General features: G+C 40.4%; 1 protein-coding gene across 1 annotated transcript; it reads right to left on the reverse strand.

Annotated features, from left to right (window-relative positions):
* Positions 1 to 5632: 5632 nt before the first annotated feature.
* LOC148033550 (protein NRT1/ PTR FAMILY 3.1-like) lies at positions 5633 to 15955 on the reverse strand. The gene is made up of 7 exons (XM_087680926.1): positions 15780 to 15955; positions 11323 to 11540; positions 8264 to 8517; positions 7839 to 8144; positions 6914 to 7187; positions 6639 to 6807; positions 5633 to 6523 (listed from the first exon to the last, which is right to left on the reverse strand). The coding sequence occupies exons 1-7, from the start codon at positions 15874 to 15876 to the stop codon at positions 5649 to 5651; spliced, it is 2193 nt and encodes a 730-aa protein (XP_087537052.1). The 5' UTR covers positions 15877 to 15955; the 3' UTR covers positions 5633 to 5648.
* Between the last annotated feature and the right edge of the window lie 796 nt (positions 15956 to 16751).

The raw sequence follows: 16751 nt of genomic DNA on the forward strand, positions 1-16751 counted from the left end.
TAGGGCCTCATGTAGCCATCTAGTGGACATGAGTAGAGGCATCTCCTCTAAGCCCTTCGGATATCAAATGGGCCGTTGCCGCGTACTCCATCGAAAGTCAGATCTTGCAGACTCTCGCTCAACTCGAGCATCCTCATACCGTTGTAGCCACTTCTCCATCGTAGCGCTATGCAGCATACAAATTCGGTTCACCTTGGACTCCATGGATGCGTCTATCTTCTTCTCTATTCCATTTCCCACTAGGACATCTCCATTCAGACGATCATCCTCCTTAAGTGACCATATCAAGCCTTTGTCCCGGTCCACAGTGGAAAACCACTCAGAAATGTACACCAAGGCCTTCGACACTAACCAACCTTCAGCCATGCTACCCTCAGGACGAGCCCGCTGTCGTACAAATCCCTTTAAGGTCTTCATGAACCGTTCAAGGAAAAACATCCATCGACTATGGACTGGACCTGCAACCTACAATTCATCTACAATATGCACTAGAAGATGGGTTTGTATTGTGAGCATGCTAGTGGGAAGATACTTCTCCAAAAGACAAGCAGTCTCTACTGCCATGCTAGTGGGAAGATACTTCTCCAAAAGACAAGCAGTCTCGATGATGTGTGAATCTCTTTTTGGGAGACAAACTAAACCAACTCGGACAATTTGTAAATGACTGTCCGTACCTCCGATGTCAGAGACCCCGCGATTGCGATCGGCAATACGAACTGTGAAAACCATGTAATTAATATTGTGTATAAACAAACGGAGATTCTGAAATCTAATATGTAGAATCATGCCATACGCAGCCTCATACCGTACATACATGACACATCTTATGCCAATCATGGGATTTGAGTCCTGTCAGTTGGTCATCCTTTGTGAATGCTGTCTTGAGAGAATGCATTAGGCCAGTCGGTGTGTGAAAGGACTTGATGTTTTCCTTTACTCATCGCACTTCATTGCCAGACAAAACCCAAGGAGTGCGCGGCAATTGCATCGATTGTCGACGCCACTTACAGGCCAATATGGTTCCATCTTTCCCACTGCTTTCAAATCCATCCTCGCTCCTAGTGTGTCTCATTGCCCAGTGAGGTGGTCCCATAGCAAGCTACCCACATTCTAAAAAATGTGCATGGGATCTAAAAGGTGGTTAATTTTCAGTTTTTTCCAATAAGTCAGCTCATAGAAAATTGAGAAGCGTCGCATTCCACTGGGAAGCGAGTCTTGGTCCACCATCCTGCGATCAAACCAGCTCAGTGCGTTCATTCTCACAGGAGGGCGACCAAGAAATCCTTCTCTCATGGCATAACCCTCTAGCAAAAAAGCCCGATGTCCCTCAAATACCATCTTCTTCATAGATTTTGACATACGAGAATCCAACCTTGGTCCACACAGAGGACATGCATGGTAACCTGACGTGACTAGCCCTGTAGAACACAGATGTACAATGAGGCATATCATAACACCAACATCACTCAAAGAAAACTAGCAAAATAAGAAAACACGCTTTACCAAAGCATTCTCCATAACCTGGAAAGTCATGCATGGTCCACATAAGAATTGCCCTTATAGTTGCGGATCGCCTACCAATATGTTTGCTCATGTCCTCCACTACAATTCCCTCCCACAACTCCTTTAGCTCATCAATCAATGGAGAGAGGTAGACATCCATATTCTTGACTTTGTATCGTCCAGGCACAAGCAAGCTGAGCAAAAGGTGTCCTTTCTTGGTGGAAAGCCCTGGCGGTATATTGTAGTTAACAAGGACCACTGGCCATACACTATAGGAGGTGGAACGTAAACCAAAAGGATTTACCCCATCCATGGCAAGACCGAATCGTAGATTCCTCACCTCCTTTGCAAAGTCAGGAAAAGTCTCGTCAATGTGATGCCATGCTTCTGAGTCAGCTGGTGTACATTGTACACCATCAGTGGATCGATTTTCCGCATGCCATGTAGTCAACTTTGCAAAACTCTTGGTCCGAAAAATGTGACGAACACGCGGTATCAGCGGAAAGTGCCTCAAAACCTTCTGCGGAACAGTCTGTCCTTGCAAGTCATTTCGATACCTGTCCACACCGCACTTGGGACATGTGCCCAACAATTCAAACTCTCCCCGGAAGAGAACACAATCATTGGGGCAAGCATGAATGCGATTATAATCCATGCCTAGCTTTCGCAGCACTTGTCTTGCATCATCACGAGACTCGGGCATCGTGTTTTGGGTAGGCAAAATGTAAGATTTCAACGTTCTACAAATTGCAATGAAGCACGTTATTAGAGTACTACATAGCACATTTTAATGGCTTTCAATAAAGAATCATACACATCATAATATACCTGAATAGCTTTGTCACACTCGCATCTCTCCATCCATACTTTGTTTGTATGCTCAACAATGCAAGAAGTGTCTTCAAATGGGATACCCGACTCCCATCATACAATGAAATGGCAGCCTCCGCAATTAAATGATCTTGGGATTCCGAGTCCGTCGGAAGCAATGATTCGATCATGTCCTCTAACTCGGGCTCCAAAAAAGCAGGAGGATCGTCCATGTCTCCAACATTCTCATCCATAGAAGGGGGTTGAGAGTTATCACCTTCTATGAGATAGTTAGTTATCTCGGATGACATTTGTATAGAGTGCGGACGAACCCGTCTTACTGGACGCAAGAGATCTGCGGACTGCAATGTATCGACATGTCCCTGACCCTGTAAAGGACGTTAAGGAGCTAACTTCTAAGATATCCCCAAACTGTTATACTTAAATCAATTACATGTCATATAGTAATGAGAGAGAACTTACCGCAATCTCGTAATTCAAGACTGCTTGGTCGGTTATCTCAACTCGAAACTCTCCATACCATTGCACATGCTCTATGGACAAACGACGTTTCCGATGAATGGCCAATTTGCATTGCGTGCATGGACAGGGGACACGTTGATTGAGCCAAGCCTCACGATCACCACCATGTTGGTCGTGAGTGCTAGACATCTTGACTGCGATGTAATGGAATGGTAATTTAATAACGATTCTATATTGTATATTGGGACCACTCCACTATATATATTTCAGGTCTTTTTTTAAAAAAATTTTCATACCTATCTCTTTGAGTTCGGCTCTAAACTTATCTATCTTTGAGGTCGGCTCTAAACTATGCTCACACACATACATTTTCGTACCTACATTGCAAAGAATAAAAACCAACACAAGAAAAAATTTGAAAACACTTGCTTCCATTTCTCTCTCTTTCAACACTTCCTAACCTACATTGCAAAGCAACACAAAGCAACACAAAGATCGAAGAGAGACCAACACTTTCTAACCTACATTGCAAAGCAAAACAAACATTGTAAAAAAACCAAAACGGGGCATACTGTCGTGCTCTCTTCTTCTTCCACAACCTCTTCGTGTGAGCGACGCTCCTCTCCTCGCGTGCGGCTTGCGGCTTGCTTCCTTGCTCACCTCCCTTTCTCTTTCTCTCTGCCTTTGCACGCTATTAGCGTTTGAAAGAAACATTCGGATTTCCGCAAAATGTTACCGCAATAAGTCGTCGCTATTAGCGTCGCTAAAAATGTCGCTATTAGCGTCGCTATAATAGCGACGCTAATATCGACGCCGAAAAAAAAAAGTCGCTACTTGGCGTCGCTATATGTGTGTACCCTTGTAGTGCCATTAAAGCTGAAACCGTTGTCCCCTTAATCGTAAGATTGATGGCACAAATAAGTCTTTTTTGTGACTTTGAGGAGGCTTGTATGTGTGAGTGGGTAGTCTCTGCTATCCACTTGCCTCGAGCACAACTCCAAGATTTGCTTATGTCTTTTCTCCAATTTGGATATTTTGGAATCCACTTTTTCTTGGTCTCTTTGGCTTCCTACACTATTTTGCTACATAGCCAAATATATTGTAACAATTAAAGTAGCTAGGATTGCCTTGATTATCACATTATGGTAATTTTTTAAATGAATGAACTTTTTGTGTGTCAATGTCCATTAGTGTTGGCTTATCTTGTTGTTTATGAGTTGTTTGAAAGTCAATCATGTTTTCATTTAATATATTATGTTCAATTCTTTGTGCTATTCAAATAGCATTACTTAATTTTTTGAACCTTGATCTTGGACCCTACTACATGCCAAATCATGTCGTAAGCATGGCCAAAGAAAGTATAGCTTCATAGCTTCAAACATAGCAGAGTCTATTCTTACTAGAAGCTTATTATATTTTATTGCAAATTATGTAGTGGGTTTCTTTTCTCATTGTTTACAATTGTTTAGTTGTTACAGTGTTGTTTCCGTTACATTTCGCTAGTTGAGTCTTAGTATTAGACCAATTAATTTTAGTGATCTCACTTTGTTGTGTATACCATGTTGTGGCAATACCCTCAAGGACCATTCTTATTTCGTGTGATTTCTTTTTGTCTAGCCACCCATGATACCCCGCCACATTTTCGATGTGATCTTATATCCAAGTTAATACGTCTTTGGTTGGAAGGTCGAGAGAAAGACTTTGGATGCACATGGTGATCGAGTGGTGGGGTTGTTCTTGCTACCGTTGCGTTTAGTTGATTTGCTAATAATGACAACAAAGCTTGATTAGTATTACTTATTTGCATCATGAGTGTATTCAACGATTGCATTATTTGTTCTTGAACTCATGGGTTAGGTTCTTAGCTTATTTGTTCATTGTATCCTTCCATCGAAATCTTTTTGTTTTCTTTTGAAACAAAATATCTTACTATGATATGGATAGATGGACTAAGCTATGTTAATTTTTAATTCTTATGCTAAGTGATTATTAATTTAAATGTTTATGACATTTTATGCACTGTTAGAAAAACAAAGAATTTTCAATCTTATAAGCTTAATATAGTTACTATTCTTCAATTGTGGGCGGCATGCGTTGTTGCGTCTAACAAGTCATCAGTTTGTGGATAGCAAGCGTTTCTTTACTTGTCGAGTGTCATGATGCTGTCTGTGTTGCGGGCGATTGCAATGATTACGAGAGTAGGCACACATTTCGACACTTGTTTGTTATTGTTGTCTGATGCTGACAGCCACAAGTTTTGTCAGAGCCTTACAGAGGCATGCTATCAGAGTCACAAGGGCAGGTCGTCACTGTGAATGCTGCTGAGAAAGGCTTTAGATTGGCATATTAGTCGGGCAAAGTATGAGGGAATAGTTTGTCGGAGTATTCTGATAGTGAACATTGAGCTTGTCATATCCACCAAAGCGATGTGAAATTCGGCAGACAGACAATTGAGAGAGAGAGGGAAGATGAGATAGGTCAACACACAGAAGCGCTCGGCGCTGTCCAGCTTCTGCTTCATTACCATCCATTATATAGACTACCATCCAGCTGCTGGGCCTTCTCGGGGATGACCCAACAGCCTCTAAGTTTGTTACGTGAGGGGGACTGCCTAACTTCCATATGGATGGAGATTACCAGATGGGCGCACACACCTGCCCGTCTGTGCCACAAAAAGAACGAGAAGATACTTCTTCTAATGTTGGTTTTGGTTGCCTTAATACAAAAAAACATAGCATGTGTATCTGGAGTGCCTTTTGTGAGGTTCTTTCTTCACGTAGAGTAGAGTAAGGTGTTTTATGATTGATATAAGCCAAGCTAAGAATTGGAGAGTGTTTAATAGTTCATATAAGCTAAGCTAAGAATTGGGCTACAGCAGGTGAGGTGGATGAGATGAGGTCGTAGGGGTGGTGTACATATTTGTAGCGGCGGGCGCAAGCGAGGAAGAAGAGGAGGTCCAGGAGGGTGAGGAAGGAGAGAAGGTAGTAGAAGTGGTCGAGGGAGCCCTGGTTGATGTTGTCAGGGAGCCATGTGGTGAAGCGCTTGGCGAGGAATACTAGGAGGTTGGCCACATACGACCCCACCGCCGTCGCACTCCAGAACAGCGCCCCCGATAGGCTCCGCAGGGCCGGCGGCAGCTGCTCGTAGAACAGCTGGAACTGCCCCACCGACAGCAGCATCTCCGCCACCCCCGTTCCCACCACCTGCGGTAGCAGCCAGTACACGCTTTCCACGTGGCCCCCCGCCGCCTCCCGCCGCCGCCGCGCCTCCACCATGCCGCACCCGCACATCGCCACCCCCAGCGCCAACGACCCTGCCCCGATCCGCGTCAGCAAGCTCAACCCCCGCGGGTCCCTGGTCACCCGCCGCGCCGCCGGTACCACCGCCACGTCGTACACCACGATGGCCAACAGGAAGGCCGCTATCCCTACCACGGACAGCGACGCCGGCGATAGCTGCACACCGCTGCTCCCGAATATGTGCAGGTTCATCACCGTTGCTTGCGTCACCGTGAGCGTCCCTGCCGCTGCCTGCACCGCCGCCACCGGTATCATCGCCAACCATATCGGTAGCAGGTTGATCACCGACTTGCATTCCTCCACCTCATGCACCGTGCACACTTCCTTTGAAGTCTTATGTTGCCGGTCTTTTTCGGTTAATACAGCAGCCTTGTCCAAGCACCTACCAGCAAAGCAAGGAAACACAGGAGTTGTTTTAGAATCCAAACCTTATATCCTCACCAAATCTCCCTTTAGAGAAGCAGCCTTGCCTGACAGGTTTAAGATCTCTAATAAGTTGAATTTCTATCGTGTGGCATGCCCTTTTTCTCTCTTAGTTAAAACTAGGCACCCCGCGCCTAGACTCGCCCCCGCGCTTCGTGCCGGGGCGGGTGCGAAGCGCTGCTGTATTTGGCTGGGAGCTTGTGACCACGGAGTTCTCATCATCAAAGGAGAGTCGAAGGCCGGTGGAGACCATAATAGGCTGTGGAGCGAAGGTGGAGCAGGCATGGGCCTAATTGAGATCGACTGCTTGCAAGGCAGAGGCAGGCCTGTGTCTTGGATGCTGCTGCTGCTGCTGGATGGAGAGAGCATCAGTGGAGTTCGAGTTGGTGTGCCACAAAAATCTTCAAGCTCAGGTCGAGGCGCAGGTGTTCATCCTTGGGTAGAGCCGTGAAGCTCCTTATATAGAGGAGGGTCAAGGCTCGAGGAGGAGGGTCGAGGAGGGCAGCGGGGGCAGGTCGATGATCGAGGCGGGAGCAGGTCGAGGCGCAGGTCGAGGAGGCGTAGGTCGAGGCGGTGCGCAGGTCGAGGCGGGCAGGTGCTGTTGTGGCACCCGCCCCCGCCATTGTTCGTGGGGAGGCTGGGGGCTGCCACGTGGTAGCAGCCCCTGACCTCCTCTTAATATATAGTAAGGATTATAGTCACCTTTGCATTCAAATGCAAGTAGTGGACTAATCGTATATTAGGACTCTTATGTCAATTTGCAAACACAATTCAACAACACATAATGCATATCCCTTCATTTTGCATTCTATATAACCATGCAAGCATTTAATGACATTGAAGCCATCACCCTCCCTTCATTGAGTTGACTTTTGTATACAATACTTGCTATACTTTCTATGACTATAACAAGTGTAGTGAGCTGCACGAAGCACCTTCTTTATGTCGCATACTTATCATCAAGGGGTCAAACTTGACTTACTAGGCTTTCGAAAAGTCTACTAAACACCTGCATGTGGCATGACTTTGCAATGTTAACATTGTAGACACTTTGTAGTCATAAATGTCCCACTTCATGATTCATGGTGTGAAGATGTGTGGCAAGCTTTTTTTTCTTACCAACTTTTTAAATGCATTAGATAGTGCCACAAAGGTACAATCCATAGTTTGAAACCACACACGAAAGAAATTTAATCCACACTTAAACTAGTGGAATTAGAACCCCATTGGCAAACCTTTCTATCTCATTAACTTTCCCATGCATGTGTTAACCAAGTCATGCCATGTCCATGCTAAACCATAAAACTTATAACTACATACCTGAGTTGAGGTGTATGAATGAGTTGGTCCTTCTGATCAGAAAGTTGGTGTAGGTCATCGGCATTAAGGGGGAGTGCCAAGTTGCGGCGTGAGAAAGCAACAATGGGGACATGTATGAGGCGTTGGTAGGGGCTTCGATCGATAGGCAAGTAGAGATAGAAACGAGAGCCAGCAAGGAAGAGGATAATGGAGATCATCATGAAGAGCGAGAGAATGAGGTAACCAAGTCCCCAACTAATGTTGGATTGGATATACACAATCACTGTGAGCCCAAACACTATGGAGAAACAACTGAAAAAGTAATACCTGTCATATCATATAGGGTTAATCAAATGAATAGGACATCCCACATTTGTGATCTAAACTTAGAATCTCATCAAGCCTTATCTATATATAACCAAACCATGTACAATCATTATTAATACCAATTGAAAAAGCGTTGCCTAGCAAGGCGGCCCTCAAGCGTCCTCCCTTCAAACTGGTCTGCCCCAAATGTGAAGTTACATGACCTTAGGCCACCTGAGCCCAATGCTATTAATCCAAAAGCTACCATCAAGAACAACAATTGCCATTTGTTTGCTTGCTCGCACTCTTTGTATATCAACTCTGGTGATGATGGTGTGCATTCCCTCGGTTGAAGGTCTCTTACATATGCTGATATAGTTAAGAACATTAAACCCTACAAAAGTATGAGGATGGAAATTATGAGGAAATTATAAGGGCGTGAAGAGAAGAAGATGAATGCTATCACAACAAGTGCCAAAAATGGGTGATATCACAACATGTGCACCTCTTAAAATATAAATGTGCTCAAACGATTGTACATAAGATATCAACACAACATTTTATAAAAAGGGAATTATCTTGAGGGGCTAACTAAATTATTTTTGTTAATTAATTGGTGACACCTTGTGCTATTATGTCTCCTTTCATACCAGCCTTATATTGGGTCAATATTGATTATGACTATAGTAGAGCATGAGACTTAAGTATAGCCTCCAAAAAATATGGTTTTTTTTTATAGGAACTTTACATATTTTGGTTAAAGATGTCTACCCAAGTTTGGTTATAAACCAATACTTTAAACACTAAAATTTATCTTAGGAGTATAACCTCAAGTAGCATCATTGGCTATGATTTCTTGAACAAATATGTATTTTCTCACCCACTCCCTTACCATCACAAGCCACATGCTATTGAAGCTCTTGAGTGTGGACTACTTACCAATACCTGCTCTAGGCTTGCACATGGTGCAAAGGGACTGCCTATCAAGACCTCCTACTTCATGGCACTCTCTCTACCTAGATACATGGATTAGCTCATGAAGATCCTTTTAGTCCTATAGGAGAAAAAAAGTACATTAGTGATCTAATGCACAATAGGTTAGTGAATTGCATGTGTACATAGATGTTAGAGGCCATGGCAAGTAGTCATGGCCATTCTCTACTATTAATATCCTCACTTTCCTTATTTTGAGCTTTTGCTTCTATGTCTCATCTACTTCTTTAGTGGCAAGTGGAATGGGTTGAAGTTAGGAACCATTGTAATATTGTTTAGGCATTGTTTAAATGCTAGGGCAAGAGGGCAAAGTTTCAGACAATGCAGAGATGTCACATAGGCTTACCTTGATCTTTGATAGGCTTGATGATAATGCAACTCTATTATATAGATTAGGACAAAAAATAACCACATACATTAATTTTTGTATGTCATTATTATTATGGAGTTTTTGAATAAAAAGCTTCAAATACACCATAAGATTCCATTTTCGATTGTCACTCTACTTCATCTCTAGAGGCTCAATTTCAAACTGAGCCTCTAACTTCTATCATCTCATGCTTAATTTCAAAGTTGATCCTCTAAGGGACTTCACATTGAAATTTGAAATTTAGCAATTGGGCATCTAGAATTGAGGCCTCTAACTCAGTCCCAATCACTCAATTTCTTAATTGAACCCAAGGCCCCTTAGAGGTTCAATTTTGAAATGGACCATGACAATGAGCCACATATACTCAATTTCAAAATTGAGACTAAGTCCAATTATGGTGTCCTCGATTTTTAAAATTGAGCATGAGGAGAGAAGAGTCTCCCTCTTTAGGCTCAATTTCAAAAGTAAGACTTTAAGAGCCCTTGAGCCAAAGATGCGCCAATTTCCAAATTGAGACCAAGGCCACTTATAGGCTTTCAAATTGAGCATGAGGAAAGAAGGTTCTCTATCTGTGGGCTCAATTTCACAAAGTAATCTTTTAAGATCCCTCTAGTCATTCTCTCCTTATGCTCAATTGCAAAATTGAGCCTCTAAGACACGTCGACTCAATTTCAGGATTGGCCTCTATTTTCTCTTCTTTGCATTAAGTTTGCAATTGAGGATCATAAGATTTCTCTCCTTAAATAAAAAATTCAAAATACACCCTTTAAGAGGGCTTTAAGTTCTCTTTTATCAAGCTTAATGTTGAAATTTAGCCTTTAATAGGACTTTATATTCTCTCTCTTTAGGCTTGTATTCAAATCTCTAGGAGACCTCATGCTCAATGTTGAAAGCAAGCCTTTCATATGTCTTTCTTGAGGATCAAGTTTTGAATCAAGAGCTTCAATATCCAACCAATCATTTTCCTTGTACAATGAGTACATGTTATATTACTGCAAAACATGCATTGTATGTGTTAAACTTAGGCTATTGTGAAAGGGTACCTAGGAAAACAACACTTGAAGAAGGGCCAAAACTTTCTTGATTGATCCTATCCATACTATTGAATAGTTAGGCTTCACATTGCTTTGATTTCAGATACATCGAATCAATGTTTCAAAGACCCTTTATAGCATCCTCAAGAATGATCCTCCATAAACTAATCTTCAAACAAACATCTATCTTGTCACAAGTTCCTTGTGCACTACCTTTTTGTCCCATCTTACCTAAAGTTTGTGCCCTAGTGTATGATGTTGAATCCCTTATATTAGGACATACCACCACCTTGCCAAAGGTGGAAGGTGTCATACTAGTTTTTCTAGAATATATTACCATCATTAGACAAATTATCAAAGTTTGTATCCTAGTATATGATGTTGAAGCCCTGGAATTAGGCCATGCATCCACCTTACCCAAAGTGGAAGGTGTCATACTAGTTTTTCTAGAATATACTACCATCATTAGAAATTCAAGTGAAGAATGAATTTCTCAAGAACATCTTCTATATCGTGGAAGGTCTCATGGATTTCTTGATTTCATCCTTCTAATCAAATAGAAACAATGAGCTTTACACATACAGTAATGAAGTGCACAACATGTACTTGAGATTATCAGAAAAATAAAGAAATTCAAATTTCAAAAAGTAGATATAAATCCTTAATACTACTACCTAGTGCTAGAAGTAGTGTTATGTTCTCAAAACTACTATTTTTCAAAGCAAGATAGTTGTTGAAAATGGGCTAATAATCACAAAGCATTATATGCTTGCACTACACGTCATAAGTAACATAACATTACCATTAGAGTGAACCAAGAAGCTGCTATTATTGTCTTATATCTCCCAAAATAAGAATCCGCAAGGAAAGCACCAACCAATGGAGTGAGACTACAAGACCCAGACACTGAATTCACGATGTAACCTGCTCGAAGATATGTCATGTGATACTTGGAAGTCAAGTAGGGGATCAAATTCCATAAAACACTTAAAGATCCCATCCTCTCACAAACTTCATTGCCTGAGTTATCAACAACACAGAAAGATATTGTAAATTCCCTCATGATTGAAGATGATATGAATAGATACAAGTAGGTCATGCATGGTTTCACCAAAATGTTAAGTTGTCTTAGTATGAATGTACACTACTAGAGAGTCTATCAAATAAAATTTCTTGTCATACACATATATAAACTTTCACTAAAAACATTAACATATGAGTACTAGTCATCTAAAAACAAGTCCATAAGTGTGGTCCATCTAAGTCTTAGATGCACCCATAGGAAACCCTACATATCACATGTGTTTAACTAGTATTCTAAATTGTTTACATGTTATGAGGCAATAAAACGATCCCTCTTTCTTAAAAAGCTTATTTTTTTCCCTAAAGTGCAATAAAACAACACTTTTAAAAGTGTAATCCAATAAATTCTTCCCGATTTTATCCAAGAAAAGAACCATTCTTGGTGAATTTAGGCAATGCATTTACATTTTTAGAGATGCACCCCGAGTTTATAAGTGCCTTGTGAATGAAGGTACTCTAGAAGAGTCTTTTCTAATGACCCCCTCCCTCCCTTTTAGAATGAAAGAAGCATGCTTGGTTTATAAGATATCTCGCAATACCTTTCTATAATTAAAGCTACATATCATCATCTTTGTAATTAAGAGGCAATAGTCTTTAAGAAAACTAGATTTTTTATACCTTACGATAATTATATTTGAAATAACTAAATAATAAGTCTAGAGATGCAAAGTGTAGCAATCATGGAAAAAGATAAAATCAAGTAACAAAACAGTGATTAGAAAATGATACTATCACATTTGTTATTACATCAATGAAGAGGTAGGAGAAATCCTTTTAACTCTCATTAAAAGGATGGTAAAAAATAATAGAACCAATGAGGATAAATTTGAGAGGAATATACATGTGAATATAAGATGCATGGTAACAACATAAATATGTTAATGAATATTATAACTTGAAAGGTAACAAGACTTCCTAATTATTGCAATTTAAAAAAAAAAGATTTTTTCCTTAACAAAAGTTGTACATGTAAAAAACAATCACTAATGCTAGCCTTTGGTTGGCCCAAAAAGAGAGGACTTATAATCTTATGCTCTTCACCACATATCTATATTGTCATATGGCAAAAGTGAAATGGATATAAGCAATAATCCTTGAAGAATGCTTTATGAAAATGCCACATGACTTCAAGTAGGTAATTAAAGAGTTTATCCCTAGAGTAATGGATTGATATGTTCTATGTTCTTTTCATTGATAAGAAATATTGTTCAAGGAGTTTTCTTTTAATCATTTCTATAATCACAACTAGTTATAGATTAATATAGCACACATATATGTACTACAATTATACACTTTATAACTATTTAACAAAGCTAGAACATAGAAACAAAAAGTGCTAGAACTTAATGCAAGGAGATCAACGGTATACTTGCTGACTTGAAGCAATGGCATCTCAATGGCATGCAATCAATTAGAGATAGATCACATCCTCGAAAGTTGATGGCATGCTTTGAATCATAGATTTGCATGCTAGAAGAATACATTCAAAATTTGGTTCAATTTTCTTCATATTCCACTAAATTCTCACTCAAGAATATCTTAATTTATGAGTGTGTTGTTTGGATATAATCTTATGCACTATTTGAATAGTTGTAAAAGGAAGCTTACAAATTGGAATAGAGGTCATGGAGAGGGTCTTATAACTCCATAACAACTTTGAAATGAGTTGCTACATCCTAAAGAGAAAGGATATCAATGATGAGACAAGAGAAATGAAGTAGAAGACATTTTTGAGCTTTGGTGCAAATGGAATTGAGATCATTATAGAAATAATGCATATTATGTATGGAAAGAGTGAGGTCATTTTGCATGCAAATGCCCCAAGAAAAAAGTGTTAGAAGAGGCAAGAATTGTAATGAAAATTATTAGAGAATACCATTCTTTGGAGATCTCTACACTATGTAGTCACACATAACACTTGAAAGATATTCAAATTGATGCTATAGCATACAACCTATAACAAATTGACAAAAGATAACCTCTATGACAGAATGCTAAAGAAGGTATGACATCTAAAGGAAAGAAAGATGTTAAGTCTCCTAAGGATAGCAAAGAGACAAGGTTTGTTGAGCCTAAGAAAAATGTCATTTTTTCTTTCTTTTCTTTTGTGTGTGTGTGTGTTTGGGGGGGGGGGATCTTTAAAATATGTGAGGGGTTTTATAATTACCCCCCAAGTACAAGTGCTAAATAGGGATCCCATATAGCAATGTTATGGATGGCAATGTTCTCTAAAAGGAACCAAGTGTCTAAACAATCACATCTATTTCATAGAATATTAGTGAGGTGTGCTCACTTGAAAAGAAGATCAAGAGTTGTAAGAAACTAAGGGTGCACAATCAACATTTATTCCTTCAAAAATTACAATTAAATATGATTATTTATTGAACATGGGATTACAAGGCTTCTTAGAAGCAAGAGTAAGAGGCACAAGGGAAGAAACAATGCCTAGAGCCAATTCTTATTTGCAAAGATGGTGACAAGATTAATGTTATTGATGCCTGAGTTATGGTTGATGATAAAGAAGTCAATTTTGGTTTTGTATATGCCCAGATGTATCAAGTGTATTGGCAAAGAAATGGGAATGGTGTATTGCCAAATTTTGCAATCAATGTATTATCTTGTTGGGCGGCTCAAACATATGCAACCAAGTAACTACTTCATCTCTTTCAAGTCATTGAAAGCCTTATTGAGGTTAGTAATATCTTTAAATTGCGAGTGTCAAGGTCTAGGTAAGTTCAAAATGGGATGTTTTAGTTGATCTTGCTTCTCTTGTTGGCCTTGAGCTTTAACTAGATAGTGCTTATAAATCAAGCTTATATTTCTTTTAGTGTTTTGAATGGGAAGATCAACATGGCTTTGCTTTTGGAAAAGGAAATGAAAAGCATCTGTCTACATGGTTTTCTAGTGGAATTATTCCTTAGGATGTGAAATGCTTATGGTGAGAATTCATGCATAATGCTCAATGATATTAGACTACTACATCATGTCTAAGTATGTGAATGACTCAATGGATACATGTAATTGCACTCAATGTTCTATTATCTACACCAACTCATGGCCAAAGCTCTAGGTATAGGATATGTATATCTTACCAAAACTGGTATGTGCAAGATACTATAGATTTGTGGATGGCCTAAGGGTGGATACTTTTTACAAATGTATCATATCATGCAAGTTCATCGAGTTTCATTTTTTATGTTGTGATCTACAACTACATGAAAGGATGCACTCGTACACTTCTTCCACATGGGAGAGCTATATAAGGGCTACTAATAGAATTGTAAATCCTTTCCTCTCTCTCACTGACTAGGTTGGAGCATTCTACATTGAATGATCAATTCGCTCTAGCCTTGATCCTAAACATTCAGTAGCATTGAAAAATAAATAATTGAAGAGGTTTGTTGGTATTTGGGATGCAAGCTAATTGGCTTTTCATCTAACACAAATGATCTTGGATAGGTTCAACTTATGCCAACATGGGAATAGACTCGATTCAAAAAGTTTCTACTATAGAAAAGAAAATACAACTAGCCCACTTCCTTTGTGATCTCAGGAAATGCTGGCTGAAGTTTTAGTTGAAGTTTTGGGTGAATGTTAAAAGATAAATCATAGATGGAAATAGCAAAAGGGAAGAACTCTAACAAAATAGTACACAGTGACATCGATAGTGTAAAATCATGCATCACTCAAAGAAAGGCATTTAGCACCCGTAATACTCAAATTAGAAGATGGACTAGTGCATGGGATCACACAAATTTAATCCACTTTCGTGGAAGATAATGAAGCACAAGTTGTCTAGCCATGATAGATTTAATAAGAATCTAACCATATTCCATTTTGCGTACTATTTCGGAGGAAAAAACAGGCTAGAGGGCAGTTGACCTATAATTAAATGGTACTTGGGGGACAGAATTAAGAGGAATGGAGAATCGATCAAGCATTGAAATTGGTTGTCGTAAAGATCGATTGGAGCTTCAAGAAAATATTGTCTCATGGGATATTGCAGAAAAGGATGGGAAAGGAAAGCTTGGGATGAGAAGCCTTGGGTATAGATAGGTAGGGTTATCCCGAAGGTGAATGATTGGCCTTGCAGTACTGGAAACTCGATTCACAATCATGAACATATATAGGTCTAATTGTATTGAATATGGGCGAGGATCAAGGGAGAGCACGAACCTATGATGAAGGGCAAAGTGGCCCATCCGCCTCTGGGTCTGCCATCGCCGGCGGTGCCAGTAAAACGGGCCTCTTCGCCAGAGTGAGCAGCTCCCATGATACTGTACTCGCTCTTTGGTGGAGAAGGGAGTTTAGCTGGATCATTAGCCACGGTGGTTGTTGTAGTTGACGGCCCACCATCAATATCTGCACGATCAGTATAAGCGCCGGGCAGGCTTACGACTACTGCAGTCTGCGGCTCCATTCTCCTTCTCCCCCCGGCCCCGGCCCCCCACCAGTAGAAATAATTCCCTGGTCAGTAGAAATCCTCTGGTCGGTACATTAAATCCCCTGATCAGCAGATACTCCCAATGGCAGCCAGCTACTCATAGGCACTGCTTCCATTAGAGCAGCTGTTTCTGCTACCTAATATTAGATCTGGTTTTTCCTTTTTCTCGTTATCCCTGCTTCTAGATATGTATATATATATATATATATATCACGCGGCCTGTTTGGAAGGCAACATGCAGACAGCTTGAAGAAGGAGGTGGCGCTTACAATATGGACGCTTTGCCGGCTTTGGGATGAGCGCGGTGAACATCGAGGCTTACTACACACTTCGCAAGCGTATATTCTCCTGGCCGCTACGGACAAACCCCCTTGGACCTCGGTCGGTCAGTCCAGTCCTTTCATTGTTCGAGAAACATCTTCGATAACAGGGACACACAAATAAAAGCCTTCAAAGTCCTAATTTTGGAGGCTCTTTCGACTAAAATACATGTACTTACCAGTCTTCTAACCTAAAAATTTCTGATATTTCAATGCCCGAGAACCTTCCCCTCTAAATTTTTCAAGGGTCTTTTTGAAATTTTCGCAATTCATTTTACATTAACATCCCCTTTTTTTTTAAGGATAGTGACTTCATTATCGCAATTGTTTTTTCGTGTTATAATAATACCAGTGGGTTGTCTCATTAGTATGAGTATTGAGAAC

This window comes from Lygodium microphyllum, chromosome 7 (assembly GCF_053477565.2).
Source record: "Lygodium microphyllum isolate KBCC chromosome 7, Lygodium_microphyllum_v1.1.10, whole genome shotgun sequence".
In the NCBI taxonomy this organism is placed as follows: domain Eukaryota; kingdom Viridiplantae; phylum Streptophyta; class Polypodiopsida; order Schizaeales; family Lygodiaceae; genus Lygodium; species Lygodium microphyllum.

Coding starts and splice junctions, on each gene's coding strand:
- LOC148033550 (XM_087680926.1), bottom strand. CDS start 15,876: ATGGGAGCTGCTCACTCTGGCGAAGAGGCCCGTTTTACTGGCACCGCC. Junction 7,188..7,838: donor ATTCATACACCTCAACTCAG/GTATGTAGTTAT, acceptor TATTAAGAGGAG/GTCAGGGGCTGCTACCACGT. Junction 6,524..6,638: donor GTCTAGGCGCGGGGTGCCTA/GTTTTAACTAAG, acceptor TGAGGATATAAG/GTTTGGATTCTAAAACAACT.